We start from the raw sequence: 18723 nt of genomic DNA, 5'->3' as shown, positions 1-18723 counted from the left end.
TGCTTGCGTGCGTGCGTGCGTGCGTGCGTGCGTGCGTGCGTCAGTGCGTCTGGAGGCGGTGCAGCAGCTGACAGTGGAGACAGAGTCTGAGGGCAGTGTGCGTGTGAGATGGAGGGGCGTCCGTTCAGCCAGATCTTACCGTCTGGTCTACGGACCCTTTACAGGTCAGATTCTTAGAAACTAAACTTGAAACAGGACATTCTGCATAATGAGTACTTTTTCTTTTCATACTTTAGGTACATTTTGAATTCCAGACTTTTCACTTGTTAACAGAGTGCTTCTATATTGCAGTATTGGTACTTTTACTTAAGTAAAAAAAAATTGTACCACTGATAAACATGCGTAAATGCTAGTCATGTCAATGAATCGAAATAAAAGTATTCTATAAAAATATTTACATATTTTATGAAATCTCATCAACATATTCGTCTGTCTGTCTTGTCTCGATGACCCTCTCTGTGCTGAAAGGTCGAGATGTGGACACCGTGGAGGTCAACGGTAACAGTGAGTCTCACACGCTGGCCAACATTCAGGTGGACACCGAGTACATCGTCACCATCATTCCTCTCTACGAGGGCAACATCGAGGGCCCCGTGGCAACGGCCCGCTTCAAGATTGGTAGGTCGACGAAATGCGCCACAAAGTTTGAGGCCCCTCAAAAAATGCCCTATGCCCAGCTTTGTGTGAATCATAACGATGATTTGATTGGCTGACCACCGCATAGCGATGATTTGATTGGCTGAGCAAAGTACATATTGAGGAGAAAAAGTGAGGGCAGAAAAGTGAAGACGCCAATTGTGATTTGCCGGAATGTGATGATGTATGATGATAAGAGCGCCCCTCACTTCACACAAGTGTGATTATTGAGTCTCCTCTCACCAAGTGGTTAAGAAACTGTTGGACGACCAAAAACACTAGCGGGGGTTCCTGTGTTACAGTAAAATCGGTGACCTATGAATACGGTTTAGACGGAAGCAACAGCTGTACCTATTTGAAATAGTCTCTCGCACAGGGCCTTGCAGGCTGCGGGCCCTGGAGCTTAAGCTCTACTAAATTCCATTGTTAATCCAGGCCTGGTTATGTGCTTCCTTGCTGCTTGTGGATCTTATACGGTAGATGTTATGAGGTTGCTTGCTGCTTGTGGATGATCTTGCGTTTCAGGTGCTCCTTGTAGGCCAGGATGTCCTTGTTCCACTTGGTGATGGTCTGGTTCTCGCACACCCAGATCTCCTGCGCCACCTGCTGGATGAGCCTGAAGTCGTGGCTGACCAGCATCACGCCGCCCTCGAACTCGTTGATGGCGTCGGCCAGCGCGTCGATGGTCTCGATGTCCAGGTGGTTGGTGGGCTCGTCCAGGAACAGCATGTGCGGGTGCTGCTGGGCCAGCCAGGCGAAGCATACCCGGCACTTCTGTCCGTCCGACAGGCTCCCGATGGGGCTGACCTGCTGCTTCCCCGTCAGGCCGTAGCGGCCCACAATCTTCCTCATCTCCGCCATCTCCTTGACCTCCGGGTACCACTTCATCATGTACTCCAGTGGGGACAGCTCCATCTCCAGCTGCTCCGTCAGGTGCTGGTGGTATCGGCCGATCTTCACGTGGGAGTGCGTGCGGATCATGCCGTCGGTGGGCAGCAGGTCTCCCATCAGCAGTTTGAGCAGCGTGGACTTGCCCGCCCCGTTGGGTCCGACCAGAGCCACGCGGGTGTCCAGGTCGATGCCGAACTCCAGGTCCTTGTAGATGTGCTGGGCGTCGTCGGCGTACCTGAAGCTCACGTTCTGGACCATGATGACGGGGGGCGGGATCTTCCCGCAGGGGGGGAAGTAGAAGGACAGCGTCTTGTCGGCGGAGACGCGCTCCGTCAGGCCCGACGCCACCATCTTCTGCAGCGTCTTCTCCTTGCTTTGGGCCTGCCGCGCCAGCTTGGCAGAGCCGTGGCCGAACTTGGCGATGTACGACTTCATGTGCGCAATCTCGTTCTGCTCCCGGGTGAAGCTCTTCATCTGGTTCTCCTCCAGCTCCTCGCGCGTCTTCACGTACTGGTCGTAGTTGCCTGTGTAGTCCTTCAGCTTCTGCTGGTGCAGGTGGATGATGTTGGTACACACGCCGTTCAGGAAGTCCTGCGAGTGCGACACCAGCACCAGGATGCGTGTGAAGCCACGCAGCTCCTCCTCCAGCCACACGCAGGCGTCCAGGTCCAGGTGGTTGGTGGGCTCGTCGAGGAGCAGCATGAAGGGCTTGATGAAGAGCGCACGTGCCAGAGCCACGCGCATCCTCCAACCGCCGCTGAAGTCCGCCATTTTCTTTCGCTGCTCGGCAGCGCCGAAGCCCAGGCCATGCAGGATGCGCGAGGCGCGCGCCTCGGCCCGGCCGGCGTCCAGCTCCTCCAACCGCTCGTACAGCTCCGCCAGCCGATCGCACTCCGAGTCGTCGGCGGCGAGCCTCTCCGTCTCCCTCTCCAGCGCCACCCGCTGCTCGTCCACCTCCATCACGCACTCCAGCGGCGTCTTGTCGCTGGGCGGCATCTCCCGTGTCAGGTGGTAGATGTCGATGTGCTCCGGCACGGGGAGCTCGCGGCGGCTCAAGGCCGACAGCAGCATGGACTTTCCAGTGCCGTTGAGGCCGAGGAGGCCATAGCGGCGGCCGGCGTTCAGCTCCAGGCTCGTGTCTGTCAGCAGCTCCTGGCCGTGGAAGGTGAGCGACAGGCTGGCGATGTGCACGTCTTTGCTGTCGGCGTGCGAGGCCAGCACGCCCGTCACCGAGCGTGCCTCGTCGGGCGCCGCCGCCGCCAGGTGGCACTGGTCCAACCCCTTGGTCAGGCTGTCCACTCCGTTCCTCTTCTCGGCGCCGTTCTCTGCGGTGCGCTGGCGGGCCTTGGCCTCCTTCCTAGTTGGCTTCTTTGGCATCGCTAACCACGTCTAAGCACACACACCACTAGAGGGAGCACTTCTCAGAGCACGCAGACATACACTCCACTCGGCTGCTATTTAAAGTGTGACACTCTGGTCGGACGGTTTTATAAGACGTGATGATGTCACGGTCACCACACCACCCGTGCCCAAATATGGTGTTGTTAACCCCGGCCAAGAGCACGTTGCCACGGTGATTAATTACTGACAACATAAGTAACAGCCGTGATGTGGCACTAGAGAAGGGGTCTTCAACAGGGGGTCCGGGACCCCTAGGCGGTCCTCAGAGTTTCTACAGGGGGGCTGCCAAATCTTTGTGTGATTGGAACATTCTGTGTATGTCCGTGTTTGTTTATGTAGAATGTGATGATCTGATTGGCTGAGTACGGAATGTGATGTGTGATGATGTATGATGATACACAAGTGTGATTTTTTTCTTTTTGGTTTTATGACCTCAATTACACCCAAACAACCTGAACTATGAACATTGAGTGGATTTTCGGTTTTGTGGTGGTTTTCTCTGTGTGTTCGGAAGCCTTTTGAGCTGCAATGAAAAAATTGCCAGCTGATGTCACTGTTGTGGAATTTTGCCTGTCAAGCATAGCCTCTGCGCCGGATTTGTGGCGCCGGATTTGTGGACGGTCGACAGATTTGTGATAGCTAAAATAATAACATTATGAAATAAGGGGAAAAAAGAACATATTCAATGCATATGTTTCCATGTGACCTGTCCATGACTAATGTCTATAAGCACCCTGGATTATGAAATATCCGCTGAACTCTTAATGGATACGCCTTCATGATGTAAAACAGTTTTGTTGGATTCCAGCATTTAGCCAATGCCATATGTGGGCGACAAGTTTACGTCGCTTGTAGATCTGCTATTTTCACTAGTTTGGATCCCGGGTCTAATCTCTCTTTTGGGTCTTGGGCTGGCCTGAAACGTTTGGGAACCACTGCCTCCAACGAGTCCCAACACACCAAATACAGTACATAGAGACTCTCTCTGGAAATGATCAATTCCCCCATTCACTCCGTGCCTCACACAAATCCACCCCAAATCGACACAAAGTCTCGTGATAAATATAGAAAGAATGCTTCTGGAAAGGAATTCTTTCCTTATTTCTTTGTTTCTGCCATGGCCTGCCAACCATGCCGCAGGAAGGGGAATGGAAATTTGAGATAGACAGGGAGGGCCAACAAACATCTTTGTTGTTGTGTTCCGTCTCCTCTGAAAAGTCGACACATGTTACCGTTTAGTTCTGTTGTAGGAACATCGCGAGCGAGCACACCTACACCCTCATTATACAGATACACGCACGGCATCTTCCTCCTGTGAGTAACGCCACTCAGTGGGATCTGTGGTACTTGGGTTTGTGTTTGAGGCTGAGTCACAAGCCGGGCCACTGCCGCTAGATAGAGAGTATCTGATGTGTGGAGGAAAGCTCTCTAAGCTCGTATCCTGCCAGAGATGTTGGATGTATACAATACACAGACCACACTCACTTAAACTTTACTTACTTAGGCTTTTCTCTCTCCTGTTTGTTTCTGCATAAACCAGTGCAGTTGCTTGCACAGCTCTTTGTAATGTCTGATGTTGTTCCTGCGTGTGTTGAGATGTGTCTGACAGCAGTGATTCATGCTTCTGGAATACATTGTCAGGATAAAAGGACCAAGCATCACATTTACAGCTGAAGGACTTGCTGTTGCGTTGCCAATGAAATACCAGAATACAGCATTTCTACAATGCATGCTGATTTAATGGTATTTATCTTTTCGAATGAATCGTTCTGTAAGATAATTATACAGCTCATTTAAACTAAGACGCATGTGACAAATGTTTTTTTCTTTGGAAAATATTTCACATTCTGTCTGTTTGGGAATCTCTTTATTTTTGAGTGGTGCAACCACTCCGTCCCTATGTATGTTTAGGGTACCAACAGGGGGCGCTCAGTTCAGATTTTCTGCTCCTCTTGGCTGCTAGTAGAAGTGTCCTTGAACAAGGACCTCCCGATGAGCATGTTCATACTTTGCATGGTTTCCTTCGCCGTAGGTGTGTGAATGGGTGGATGTGATATACATTGTAAAGGCCTTTGGAAAAAGGCGAGATATAAAGGCATTCCATTGTGTTCACCATCTTTTGAACTTTTTCTTTCGCCAGTGGTGTGATCTCGTTACCACACCAACCACACGCTATCAATGTGTTTTGGACTCATTGGGAATCTCATTCATGTTCTTTCAAGTCAGGACAAATTTGAACTCACAACCTCTGCAGTGAGAGTGCGAGGTACTGTACACTCTACTGGATTACTCTGAGTCATATTGTGTCTCTGAGAGAGGTACAAACTAGACAAACACTATCCTTGGATCAGAAGCAAGAACCTTTGTATTGACACGACTGACTATTATTCTGTGCCACAAAGGTCCTGAAGACATAATGTGCCAGCAAAACCTTTAACCACTCAAGCCTTATTTTAAAATGTGCGCATGACTGTGTTACTGATCTATACAGGTGTACAAGCTTTGCGTGGGTGACGTGTTATGAGCTTGTTTTCTTAACAGGACAATATCACTGAGCTCCCTCTGTACAAGTGATGTCCTCCATGGTGCCTCCCTCCGGCTAGGCCGAGTGCTCCAATGAACACAATTGGCTGTGTTCGACCAGTTGTGGGAAGTTGTGGGAAGACAAGACATTGGTGGTTATATTTGGGCCCGCTTTGTTCTTTGTCGTTGCACGCACTAGTGACTCCTAGTTCAACAGGGAACGGAACAGGGAAGGATAATGACTCTGAGTTCCTTTGGATGAGTTACTCTCTCCTGATGAAACTCCTCACTGTCAGGTGGTAGGAAGCAGCTGGTGATTATATGTGTGTCAGAGGAGACATGTGGTTGTCTAATGTCAACAAACAAACAAACAAGCAAGACAATATCCATCTTATTTGCACATTTCAAGGTCTTATGACCACGTCATTCATCTGCAAATACAGTGTTCACCATCTTTTGAACTTTCTCCTTTACCATTGGGAATCTCGCTCATATTCTTTGAAGTGCTTCCACACATACTGTATCTTCCGTGCTACACAGAGACTGAAATCTATTCTAGCGTGACTAATGTGTGTGTTTTATGAAGAGGAAGGGTTAGAGTTTGATGCTGTTTGAATCTCTTTATTGCTGTTTGTTATTGCAATGACATCACAAGTGATCTATATGAACATTCTCACAGTTAATGTATGTATGAATGAGATGATGTTAAAAGAATATATGATGTGATGTCTGTATCCTACCATGTTGTGCTTTCCGCAGAGCGACAGGAGCAGCAGATCCTTAGGGCCGCCACCGCTGGTCCCTCCACCATCCGCCTCACCTGGAAACTCATCCAGGCCTCCAGAGGATACCGGCTGGAATGGAAGCAGGGAGAAGGTCGGTTGTTACATTCACGTGCGTAACTTTGACACCACGCACCCGCCATATTCCTGCTGAGAACAGTGAAACATGTTTGATGTCGTCCCTGACTTCAGGAGGCCGTGTGCAGAGCCAGTCCTTCCCCAGAGGCACCACCGCCTATGAGCTGACGGGTCTTCTGCCCAGTACAGAGTACATCATCACCCTCTACACCCTGTATGAAGGCCGTGAGGAGGCCACACCTGTGTCCACCACATCCTCAGGTCAGGGACATGGCCAGTGGGGGATCAGTATAGTTCTTGACTTGTGTACAGTACATATAATAACAATAATAATAATAATAATTTATTTTTATAGCACCTTTCATGACATAAACTGCAGCTCAAAGTGCTTTTTATAATAGCAACAACATTAAAATAATAGCAAAAAGGCAATCAGGCAAAACAGTGAGGGCATGAATAACAACACATACGTAGATTTAAAAATCACACCTGTGTGAAGTGAGGGGTGCTCTTATCATCGTACATCATCCATTCATTCTCAATGGGAATTTAATCAATCTTTGTGTAGGACAAAAATAGCAGATTTTCTCGTCTACATATGATGTGAATTATCCATTCATTGTCAATGGCATTTACACCTACATATGATGTAAATTCTCCATTCATTGTCAATGGGAATTGAATCTGTGTAAGACGAAATTCTACACTTAGCTGAATATAGAAGGGGCTAACGCCCCTCAAAAATCAACTAAAAGCAAGAGTGAAGAAATAGGTCTTGATCTGTGCTTTAAAGCTGTCTACAGAGGCTGCCTGTGGAATGGGAGTTTATTCCAAGCCGCTGGCCCGTAGAATATGCAATCTTGGAATCCATTTTCTACAGAATATTTATTTTTTTATCTTAAAAATAATGAAGTAAAGGGTTAGCTAGTGGTTTCCAAGATTGGTACATACATACGTACAGTACGTATATTTATCGGTATGCAATTCTGTCATCATGGAATGCTTGTCCCTTTTGGCGTTGCAGTGGAGCAGCCGGTGGGTAGTGTCTCCAACCTGCGAGTGGTAGAGTCTCTGGGCAGCACTGTGAGACTGGGCTGGACCGGAGTGGCTGGGGCCACACAGTACCGCATCCTGCTGCTCAACACAGAGGGTACGCTGAATGTTGTTTTATAACAGTACCGCATCCTGCTACTCAACACAGAGGGTACGCTGAATGTTGTTTTATAACAGTACCGCATCCTGCTGCTCAACACAGAGGGTACGCTGAATGTTGTTTTATAACAGTACCGCATCCTGCTGCTCAACACAGAGGGTACGCTGAATGTTGTTTTATAACAGTACCGCATCCTGCTGCTCAACACAGAGGGTACGCTGAATGTTATTTTATAACAGTACCGCATCCTGCTGCTCAACACAGAGGGTACGCTGAATGTTGTTTTATAACAGTACCGCATCCTGCTGCTCAACACAGAGGGTACGCTGAATGTTGTTTTATAACAGTACTGCATCCTGCTGCTCAACACAGAGGGTACGCTGAATGTTGTTTTATAACAGTACTGCATCCTGCTGCTCAACACAGAGGGTACGCTGAATGTTGTTTTATAACAGTACTGCATCCTGCTGCTCAACACAGAGGGTACGCTGAATGTTGTTTTATAACAGTACCGCATCCTGCTGCTCAACACAGAGGGTACGCTGAATGTTGTTTTATAACAGTACCGCATCCTGCTGCTCAACACAGAGGGTACGCTGAATGTTGTTTTATAACAGTACCGCATCCTGCTGCTCAACACAGAGGGTACGCTGAATGTTGTTTTATAACAGTACCGCATCCCCCCCCCCGCGTCAAATGCGCGCGGGGGGGGGGGGGGGGGACCCACTTGCAATATCCTCACAGCATACAGGTTGGGAATCTGCATTCCCAATGAGTTGGGATGATGAGTGTGAATGTTCATGTCTGATGTGTGTTTGGTCTCACCTCAGCGAGGACAGAACAAACCCGCAACATTCCCGGAAACCAGACGACCCTTGACCTCAGAGACCTGACGGTGGGAGTGTCTTATGGCATCAGCGTGACAGCGCTGGTGGGGGAAAATGCTGGGGACCCAGTCACTGTGTACATCAAACCAGGTGAGGTGACAAATCGCAATGAAGGAAGCATTGTTTGCCAGTTTGGCAAATGGCTCAATCTTTGGTCTTTGGCCAGCTTGGTTACTGTCCAGTTCCTTTGGAATGAATAACTTGCCAGACAATATCAAACATGATTGCTGATGATTATCAGTTGAAACCTGCTCATGAACAGGGATATAAAAAAGAATAAAAACAAAAATAACCAATGGATGGAGGGAAGAGGCTCTTGTTACAGATACACACATGGAAGCCAAATATAGCTGGAAAGAAAGATGGAAACAAACAAACTTAACTGATGACCTAGGATGAAATCCTGCCAATAAAACCTTTCTCCCGTGTCTCCCACTGTATGTGCCCTCAACATAACTCTTTGGCCCTCGCTGATAGAAAAGAAACAAAACTATCGGGGGACCACGCCAACATTCTGAACTCTTTGACACATGGTTCTTGTGTGCAATTAATTCCAGAGCAAGTTGCTGGGCGCCTGACTAACCTGAGAGTGACAAACGTAAACAGTCGGAGAATTCGAATTGCCTGGACAGGTGTTGCTGGGGCAACAGGTTACCGTGTTACCTGGAGACAAGGCACCAGTAAGTGGTGTGTCTTGCATCAGTTGCATGCACACTTTCTGTATTTGTTTAGTAGTACAATTTTCACTTTTGTATCTTATATTCGATGTTGTCTTACATTTCAAAGAGAAGAAAACACCAATGTTGTCCTCTGTGTTAGGCGGGGAGCAGTCCCGCGTGCTGGGGGCGGACGCCTCGTCATTCACCCTTGAGAGTCTGCAGCCGGACGAGGCTCTGGTGATTGGTGTTACACCTGTGGTTGGCCAACGTCTCGGGGAAGTGGTCACTATCACCTCCAGAACTAACGCCAATGGAGGTTTGTAGGATTGATTGATTGAGCATGATGGAGATGCAAACAGCACGGGTTCAGTCATACACTTGGTCTAAAAGGATTTGCACAAAAGGGTCCTAGCTGGACTTGTTTCCATTGAGGTCCTATGTATTCAATTCATCAGCATAACATACAAATAACACCAAAATCAATATCATCACAAAGGTAAGACACTGAATGTATGAGGAGAAAAAAATGGGTGGAGGGGTGATCATCTTTCTAAGGCAGAGGTGATAATTACCGATTTTCAGGCCTGTTTTAAAGGACGCTAATGAACCACATTTTTTAAGGGATGGGATCTGGGCATTCCACACTTGTGTGGCAGTGTTGTATAAGGATAATTGACCCATGTTTGCTCTACAGGTGGGCAGTGGTCAGGGGCCATCTCTGGCCTTCGTGTTGTCGACGTGACTAGCGGGAGGCTACGCATCACGTGGGCAGCGGTCTCCAGATCAACTGGCTATAAGATTATGTGGCGCCGTGAGGATGGTAGGCAAAGATGAGCATGATCACAAATTAAACACTTTTCACAAACAAAAGAGGCAGCCGTGTCAATATCAATATGGGAAAAGATTATGACAGGCCAACAAAACGTTATGGCTAGATTTGGGTCTTCATGAAATAGCAATACAATCTGCACATGCTGCTCCCCTCGTGGGTATTTTTATTGGTAACGTTTTGAGCCGGAAGGCTCTCCCTCACAGTACGTTTTAACCCTGTAAGACCCGGATACATTTCTACTTGCAAAAAAGATATTTCAACCTTACTACTACTTTGTACTACTAGGACTTATGTTAATAAATATGTAAAAAAAATGAAATGAAATGAAAATGTTATGCACATTAATAATAATTATTAAAATAATAATAATAAATTAATAATTTACATTCGGTGGATATCTTTCACAATAATACATGATACATGTTCTAGACATTCTAATGATCACACAAATATATGTATTACATGCATTTTAGTTACTTTTATCCAGACAAATTCTCCGGAAGTGCATTATTTGTCAATGGGACCCGGCAACTACTGGCGATAGAGGCGATAGCAGGCGAACAGGCGATGGTCGAAAAGTGGGCGGAGGAACGTCGGGCGAAAAGATAAAAAATAATTCATCTTTTGGGCGACGTCGCCCGGCGATAGTGGGCGATTGGGCGATAGCCAATGAAATTCAAGCAACGCTCGCCGTTGGTCTCTAAGGTCTCCCGCTGTTAAAACGTACTGTCAGACCTCTGAGGCAGAGCCTTCTGTCTCGAAATGTTACCAATAAAAATACCCATGAGGGGAGCAGCATGTGCAGATTGGATTGCTATTTCATGTTGAATTTTTACACTTTGTGATGCATTTTTCATAGATTTGGGTCTTCAACACTTGATGGGAGTCTAAGAGAAGAGGGGTTGTACAGATATGCAATCAAGGATTGCATTTTTGCCAGGTGAAACCTGGCTTATGATCGCTGCTGTTGGCTATGGACCTTTGCGCGACCTAGTCCTGATTGGCTGGCCGGGTCTGACCCCATACTCTGAAACGCCGCGCGGAAGACTAAACCAAGCCCCCAGACTTCCATTGAAGTGAATAGCGGGGGGGGGGGCCTGTCGCTCTTCATCCGCTCTCTAGATATATTATAACTCTATGGTCTCAACCCATAGTCTGTAACGCCGCAGAAAAGGGGGACAGATGCACAACGCAGAACGCTTGTTTCACCTGGTTGTTAATGATATGCATGTCATTCTTGTTTAATCTAGCTCCACTTCTCCAGGTTCGTGTACAGATTGAAAAAGTTACGTTTTGTTTATTTTGGGGTGCAGGGGTGGAGGCAACCGAGAATGTGGGTGCGGAAGTGACTTCCTATAGCATTGATGGCCTGCAGGCTGACTCTGCCTACGGGGTGTCAGTGTCCTCACTGAGTGGCTCTCGAGAAGGAAATCCTGCCGTGGTGAATATCAGGACAGGTACTATGCATCATCACACTCTACACACACACACACACACACACACACACACACACACACACACACACACACACACACACACACACACACACACACACACACTTTTGTGCTGGTCCTGGACAACCGTAAATGCATGCCCCACCCAGTTATTATGTATGTGTCCCTTTTCAATTCAATTCAATTCAACTTTATTAGCAGACTCGGGTCCATAGGGATACATACCAGGGGTTAACATACAAGAGATACAACAGGCAATAAAAATCATAAAAGAATGTAAAACAAATACATAACTTACATAATTTAACCCACAGGCAGAACATAGAGGCATTTTAGCCAGTGTACCTTGAAAGCGCTACAATGATACTGTTTGTTGACACATCCAGCCTTTTCATAAACTTAAACATTACATTTCTTAGAAGTGCTTTAAAAATCCAGCAGTGACAAACATCTGGCTAGCACTTCCCCCTCTGGGTTGTTTAAGGAGTATTCTCATAGCATCATTATATGCAACTTGCGACCTGTGCATGCTAGACTTTTTATAACATGACCACAGGTGTGCAGTATGAAGCGGTGTGCAATATGCCTTGAACAAGGACACTTTCACCTTAGTGGAACAATGATAGAACTTTCGGGCAATAGTGTTGTCTGTATATATCATCATCATCAGTCATTTGATCCGTAATAAAAAGATATTTAATCTTATTCCAGACCTCAAGACTATTGTCTGATAGTTTAAACATAGGAAAGTTAAGGCGTTTGTCCTCATCATGTTGCACACCATATTTAGTGCAAATGTCAAGGAGCTGTTGTAAACCAGCACTACTGGGACTGAGGACCACCAGGTCATCTGCATACATCAGATGGTTTACCATGCATCCTGTGTTACAGGTTCTCAATTGAGCAGACAAGCCATCCATATATAAATTAAATAAGATAGGGGATAAAATGACCCCCTGCCTCACGCCATTGCTTACACCAAATGGAGCTGATATACTCTTACCCCATTTGACCTGGTCTGGTGGGCATACCAGTAGGCCAGGACCCTCACAATAAAACCGGGCACTCCTCTTTGCTTCATTTTCATAAAGAGCTTATTATGGTTAATCCTATCGAAGGCACGGGACACATCAATAAAACACATGAGGACTGATGAATTACTAGCCTTGTATTTGCTCACAATTTCCTTGTGAGCAATAATACATAGGTCAGTACCATGCTTTGGTTTAAAACCAAACTGGTTATCAAAGGAGTGGATATAATCAGTTACCCTATCCAGTAGGATTCTTTCCATTACTTTGGAGATGATGCTGGCTATAGCTATGGGCCTATAATTATCAAGGATACTAACCTTACCAGCTTTATCTTTAATAACTGGGACAAGCAATACTGAAAGCATTGCATCCTTTTATGTCCATATATGGAGTTTTTTGTCAAGCATGCCAAATGAGGCTTTTGTGCTGGTTCTGGAATCTGGACAACCGGAAATGCAGCGTATCCGTTCCACCCATCTCATCTGTCTGTGTCCCTTTTATGCCCATATATGGACATTTCTGTATGTGTCTCTCTGTTCATTTATTCCTATATATGGAGTTCTGTGTCAGGCCCAAATTTGGAGTGGTGTGATGTCAGTGGTGTGAACAGGCCAGCTCCATACCTCCATACTGTATATGGACCCTGGGCAGGGGCCCTGTCCAGAGCCCTTTTTGGGGCAGTTCTGGACAACCGTGGGTCCGACCGACTCGACACCGGACACTGCTCCCCTTGTGGTGGTGTGGAACGTGTGTGTCGAATTTGATCGGTGGGGTGAACGGTTCTTGAGTTACGTGGATTACACACGTACAGACAGACAGACAGACAGACAGACAGACAGACAGACAGACAGACAGACAGACAGACAGACAGACAGACAGACAGACAGACAGATTGAATAGCCAACGCAAAAATTAAATATTACACAGATGCTTTGCCGGTTTTAATGATTAAAGGTAGAGTAACAGATAAGGGACAACTTCTGATATTTACAAACTAGTCCATATATAAACATCAATTCATTTTTTCATAGAATTATATATAGAAAGGTGACTGTATATCTGGCAGAATGGAACTACACAGTAATCCCGAGTGGAGGATGCTGTTATATAACTGTATGCTGTATAGGTCTAGGTACAATGCTGGCCTATAAATGAGCATTAGATGACAGTCGTATGACAGTGTTTCATAAAAAGTAACGCAAATAGCTGATCACAATGCAGTCGCATCACGTTGCAACGTTTTGTGATCTTTTAGATAATTTGCCCACAGGGAGTGGGACGCAATGTTGAAAGTGGATAAATCTGTAACCAGTGGCATCATTTAAGCAAAAGCTCCGAAATATTTGGTCATTTTTGGACATTTTTGGTTATTTGTTCTACCAGCTCCCTGAGGGGCCAAGGTATGGCAGCTGCCATAGCTTGCCTTACCCAAATGACGTCACTGCTTGTAACTAAATAAATAACTACATTGGATCCATTGGAACACAGGTTATTTTTCCTTACGTACAGGGTGGAAACGTACAGGTTTCCACCCGACAGCGAAGAAAGAACAACTTTAATATATTCATGTACAGTTACAGTACAGGCTACCGGTTTTGGTCATAATCAATGAACCAGATATAGCTACAGTTGGGTGCCACCGATATTGTCCCTTATCATTTGACCCATTTAGGCCTGACCTCAACATTTTTAAAAATCCTTCTAAATCCTCCAGTTTTTGAAATAAATATTTTCACGATTTTTCAAAAATAGCAGACCTACAAGCTCGTAGCGCTATGAGCTTGTAGATCTGCTATTTTTCAATAGCTAAATTATAACAATGTTTAAAACACCAAAAGGGGTTCCCGCCCAAAATGGGTTAACTGTCCTTTTGCGCAGATCACGCAAACCTCAGCAAAAAGAAAAGGACAATATCGATGGCCTCCAACTGCATGTGCATAATGCTTGGGACAATTAGCCTGACCTGTTCTGTTTTCTCCGTAGAGCCCAGTCAAGTTGCAGTTGGAACTGTGACGTCCTTACAAATTCAGGAGGCCCACGGAGAGGTCGTCAGGGTCACCTGGGTCGGCGTGCAGGGAGCAACGGCCTATCGTGTGGCTTGGAAGCGAACAGATGGTACGCCTCTCACACACACACACACACACACACACACACACACACACACACACACACACACACACACACACACACACACACACACACACACACACACACACACACACACACACGCGCGCCTCTGGCCTGATGGAGAAAGATTTCATCAGAATAACCTCTTTGGTTTCTATATTTAACGGACGGTACGCTTCTGGCCTGATGGATAAAGATTTCATCAGAATAACCTCTTTGCTTTCTATATTGCAATGCCTCATATACTGTATTTACAGTGTTACATGGTACTGTACACTCACTGACTTTAAGCAGTCACACAGGGCATTTTTACTTGTTATATCGTATGCATTAACATTATTATTACTAGACCAGTGCAGGGACACTGCACTCGAGCACAGTGTAAATCGAGAACGATGTACAGTAACTTACAGTAGGAATGCATGCCTCACCCGGTTATGCAATAATCATTGTCTCTGTTGTCAGATTGCTTGCTGTAGCCATTAGACGTCAGAGTACCCAGTGTGGTACCCGTTTCCATAAACGAGCACCCGCCTACTCAGGAGTGATGCACGCCGGCATACATGTACACAGCCCGTTGCAAAAAAAAATCAAACTGCTTAGATCTGGGGTGAAAAATGCTGTGTGAAAGTTCAGATTTAGTGGTTAAACCACTGAGGAGAAAAATGAATAATGGATGCAGACAGACAGAGGTTTCCTCATTGTACAGTAGTATATACAGTATATAAAAGAGATTCTACCCACAAGGTATTTCCTGATGTGAAGAAAAAGAATAATGATGAGAAGGAGGGATAAAAAGTGTTTTATGGTAGTCGGCTTATAGGGTGATCATCACTGTTCCTACTGTGTGCTGCTGCTGCGGCAGGTGGAGAAGAGAGGAGTCAGCTGGTGGGAGGAGATGTGACGCTAGTGGACCTGAACCAGTTGGACCCAGGGGCCCAGTACGAGGTGAAGGTCATGGCTCTAGTCCAGAACAGGGAGGGATCCCCTGTGTCTGTCAGAGTCACCACAGGTAATGTAAACCAACCTTCCTACTGTCAGACATTCAGTATGGGTAGACGACACTGTACAACAATGTGTGCTCATTTAACAATAAATTGGCCCTTTCAAATCCATTTCCACACTGTGTAGTGTGCGGTTATTGAAGTGTGCGGATAAAACGCATGCATTATGTCGAAAAACGTACAAGAAGCCAAGTCGAGTGAATAGCTTAGGCTTGTGTGTGTGTGTGTGTGTGTGTGTGTGTGTGTGTGTGTGTGTGTGTGTGTGTGTGTGTGTGTGTGTGTGTGTGTGTGTGTGTGTGTGTGTGTGTGTGTGTGTGTGTGTGTGTGTGTGTGTGTGTGTGTGTGTGTGTGTGTGTGTGTGTGTGTGTGTGTGTGTGTTTTCCCCATTTCCCTGACTCTGTTTGTTCATGCAGCTGGTCCCCTGACTCCCACACAGACTGTCACCAATTTGCGGGTGGCAGAGGTTACACAGAATTCTGCACTGCTCGGATGGTTACCGCTGGCTGGTGCCAGAGGATACATCCTACGTTGGAGAGAGGAGCGAGGTGAGACACTTCATTGCAAATAACAGAATAATAACGCATAACACACGCACGCATAACGCATAACGCACGCACGCACGCATGCATGGCAGCACACACAATTGTCACGCCCACCTAAAACACCATGTTTGCCCACCTTGCCATGTCCACACCCCAGGTCAGATTGGCCTTACAATTTGCATAGTGGTGTGATATGATCCAGGGAAAGTCATGGCCAGGTCAAAAGCGTTGAGCTGAAGATTATCTGGAGAGGGCACAGAAAATCCTTGTCCACTCATTTCAATGAAATTTACGGGAAGGATCTCCCTCCTTCTGGTATATCATTACGTAACGGACCCCCATAAGCATACACATTACTGTCCTTTATGCATCTACGGCACAAACTACCGCCATCAGGCATGGCCATATATGGGCATATTTGTCCAGACACAGACGTACCCACTGACCACAGACCATTATATCTTATAAAAGTAACGTATCATTTGCATTATTGTGGATTATTATCCATACATGTTTGTCGTTGGTTCGCAGCGGAACAAAACAAAAAAAGTAAAAACGAGTTCTTGCTCATTCTACAAAGACATTCTAAAATTGCGTGGCCAAGATTGATACCCTTTAGAAGTTTTACGATTACAATTAGAATTTCGGCATTTAGCACAGATGCTCATCCAGAGCCCAGACTCTAGAGTGATTTACGAGTGCAAGATTAGAGGAAATACCATGAACCCTACTCAACAAATAACAGGGTAAAAAAAAAACTAGAATGAAAACAACAACAATTTAGTGCAGGGCTATTCAACTAAATTGTTCAGGGGGCCACATTGTCAGAAACCCAAGGGGCCGGGGGCCGGACTGCCACGGCGCCTCCCCGTGCTATGAATATATGTACACTTGACACAACACGCAACCACATTTTCACAACTTTTATTTAACTACATTGCAAAAGTAGTATACTTTTCAAAAAAAGTGCTTCATTTATGTGCAACTGCAAATAAACAAGTGCATGATGTGCATCTGAACATTCTAACACCAACACTTGTAACACATGTATAGTGCATCTGAGCTTATGAAAAAGTGCTTCATTTATGTGCAACTGCAACATCTCTTCTTATACATTTCAATAAAAATAAAAATAAACAAGTGCATGATGTGCATCTGAACATACCAACACCAACACTTGAACAAAAACAAATTTATAGTGCAGCTGAGCACTAAGTGCTGAGAAAAAGTGCTTCATGTCTGTGCAACAGCAAATCACAGCATCTTATTGTCCACTCTTAATATCTCTCAAACATCAGGGGGGGCAGGGGGCAGACAGGCCTAGCCTACATACACACAACTAATGAGAGAGATTGCACTTCCTTGACTGGGCAATGGAAGAGAAAGAGGGTTCATAGGAAGTGAGGGCTACCCGCAAACAGTGATGCAAATGCTCATTTGTCAAGGAGGCACGGTTGTTTGTTTTAATGGCATTCATGTGAGAGAAGCTGGATTCACAGGTGTATGTTGAGCCAAACATTGTTAGCACAGATATTGCCAGCTTTCTTATGTTGGGGAATGTGTTGACATGAATACACTTTGTCCAAAATGTTGTGGTGGATTCATTCTCAAGAGCCTGCTTCAGAGCAGAAGATGCTTGCATGTCAATTATTTCAAGCTGCAGGGGACCTTCATCAATGTGAAGTGATGCAAGGAACTCTGGGAAATTGGAGCATTCTGTCAGTGAGATCAGATGAGAAAAGAACTAGTTTCGTTTGAAATGCAGTTAGACTTTCAACAATATCAACAACTGTTTTATTTCTACCCTGCAGTCCCAGATTAAGTTGATTCAAATGATGAAATATGTCGCTTAAAAAGCACATATTGGACACAAACCCATCATCCAACATTAGCGACAGAAACGTGTTGGCTTTCTTCTGCTTGGAGTCACGGAGAAATGTTATAATTTCCTTCCTGAGGTCACATACTCTCTTGAGCGCATTGCCCTTGCTTAACCACCGAACGTCATTATGTAACAGTAAATCACTATGATCAGCTGACATATCCTCAAGTAGTTGACGAAACAGTCTGTGTTGAAAACAGTCTGTGTTTAACATGCTATTTTACCGCCTGAACATGTCGGATAGGCCTATATAGAATTATGATTATTATGTCTGTGTACATATGGCGAACGTATGTGGTTGTTCCGACCATTCCGGTATAATAAGTAAATAAGTAACATACGATTTATATATTAAAAAAAAACTTGCTTGGCGGGCCGGATCTGGCCCGCGGGCCGCCAGTTGAATAGCCCTGATTTAGTGCATCAAAGAAACTATAGGAGTAGGACACCAGGTCAAAACTAAAACAACCTACTATCTAAATAAGTAGGCCTATATGTTTATCTAAATAACACATCATTATGTGTAGAAAGTAGCAACATACTGTATCTGCATAGTGTCAGTATGGCAGGTATCATAACAGGCTACAAGAAGGGATACAAGAAAGGTGTGCTAGGAGGTGAGGTAGAGTCTGAAGAGGTAAGTTTTCAGAGTGAGTCTGCAGTCCTTAATACTGAGTTGGACACATGCTTGGGAGCCAGGAGAGAGATACTTGGACTGGAGTGTTGGCCAGGGTGTTTGTATGGGCTGAACACATTTCCTGTGTTAGCTGATGAGTGATAAGGGGCGTGGGGGTGGATCATGTCCTGAAGGTAAGGCGGAAATAATCCCACTGTAGAT

The 18723-nt window shown here is 45.7% G+C and overlaps 2 protein-coding genes across 2 annotated transcripts in view; one reads left to right on the top strand and one right to left on the bottom strand.

The window, feature by feature from the left end:
* Positions 1–18723, top strand: part of col7a1 (collagen, type VII, alpha 1) — a gene marked incomplete at its 5' end in the record, with an annotated part of 133831 nt that overhangs the window by 8962 nt on the left and 106146 nt on the right. Inside the window, 13 exons of the mRNA XM_079510675.1 lie at positions 45–164; positions 469–618; positions 6211–6327; positions 6426–6572; positions 7336–7461; positions 8295–8441; positions 8909–9031; positions 9171–9326; positions 9705–9830; positions 11156–11299; positions 14314–14445; positions 15323–15469; positions 15875–16006. Of these exons, the coding sequence (XP_079366801.1) occupies positions 45–164; positions 469–618; positions 6211–6327; positions 6426–6572; positions 7336–7461; positions 8295–8441; positions 8909–9031; positions 9171–9326; positions 9705–9830; positions 11156–11299; positions 14314–14445; positions 15323–15469; positions 15875–16006 (1767 nt within the window). The remainder of the gene's footprint in view (positions 1–44; positions 165–468; positions 619–6210; positions 6328–6425; positions 6573–7335; positions 7462–8294; positions 8442–8908; positions 9032–9170; positions 9327–9704; positions 9831–11155; positions 11300–14313; positions 14446–15322; positions 15470–15874; positions 16007–18723) is intronic.
* On the bottom strand, positions 1120–2904 carry LOC306929230 (ATP-binding cassette sub-family F member 2-like; the record flags this gene model as incomplete). Its single annotated transcript, XM_079509670.1, has 1 exon — positions 1120–2904. The coding sequence occupies one exon, from the start codon at positions 2902–2904 to the stop codon at positions 1120–1122; it is 1785 nt and encodes a 594-aa protein (XP_079365796.1).

Source organism: Electrona antarctica (assembly GCF_951216825.1).
Source record: "Electrona antarctica genome assembly, chromosome: 9".
In the NCBI taxonomy this organism is placed as follows: Eukaryota; Metazoa; Chordata; class Actinopteri; order Myctophiformes; family Myctophidae; genus Electrona; species Electrona antarctica.
The sequence above is the reverse complement of the archived record's forward strand: the minus strand, read 5'-3'. Positions and strand labels throughout refer to the sequence as shown.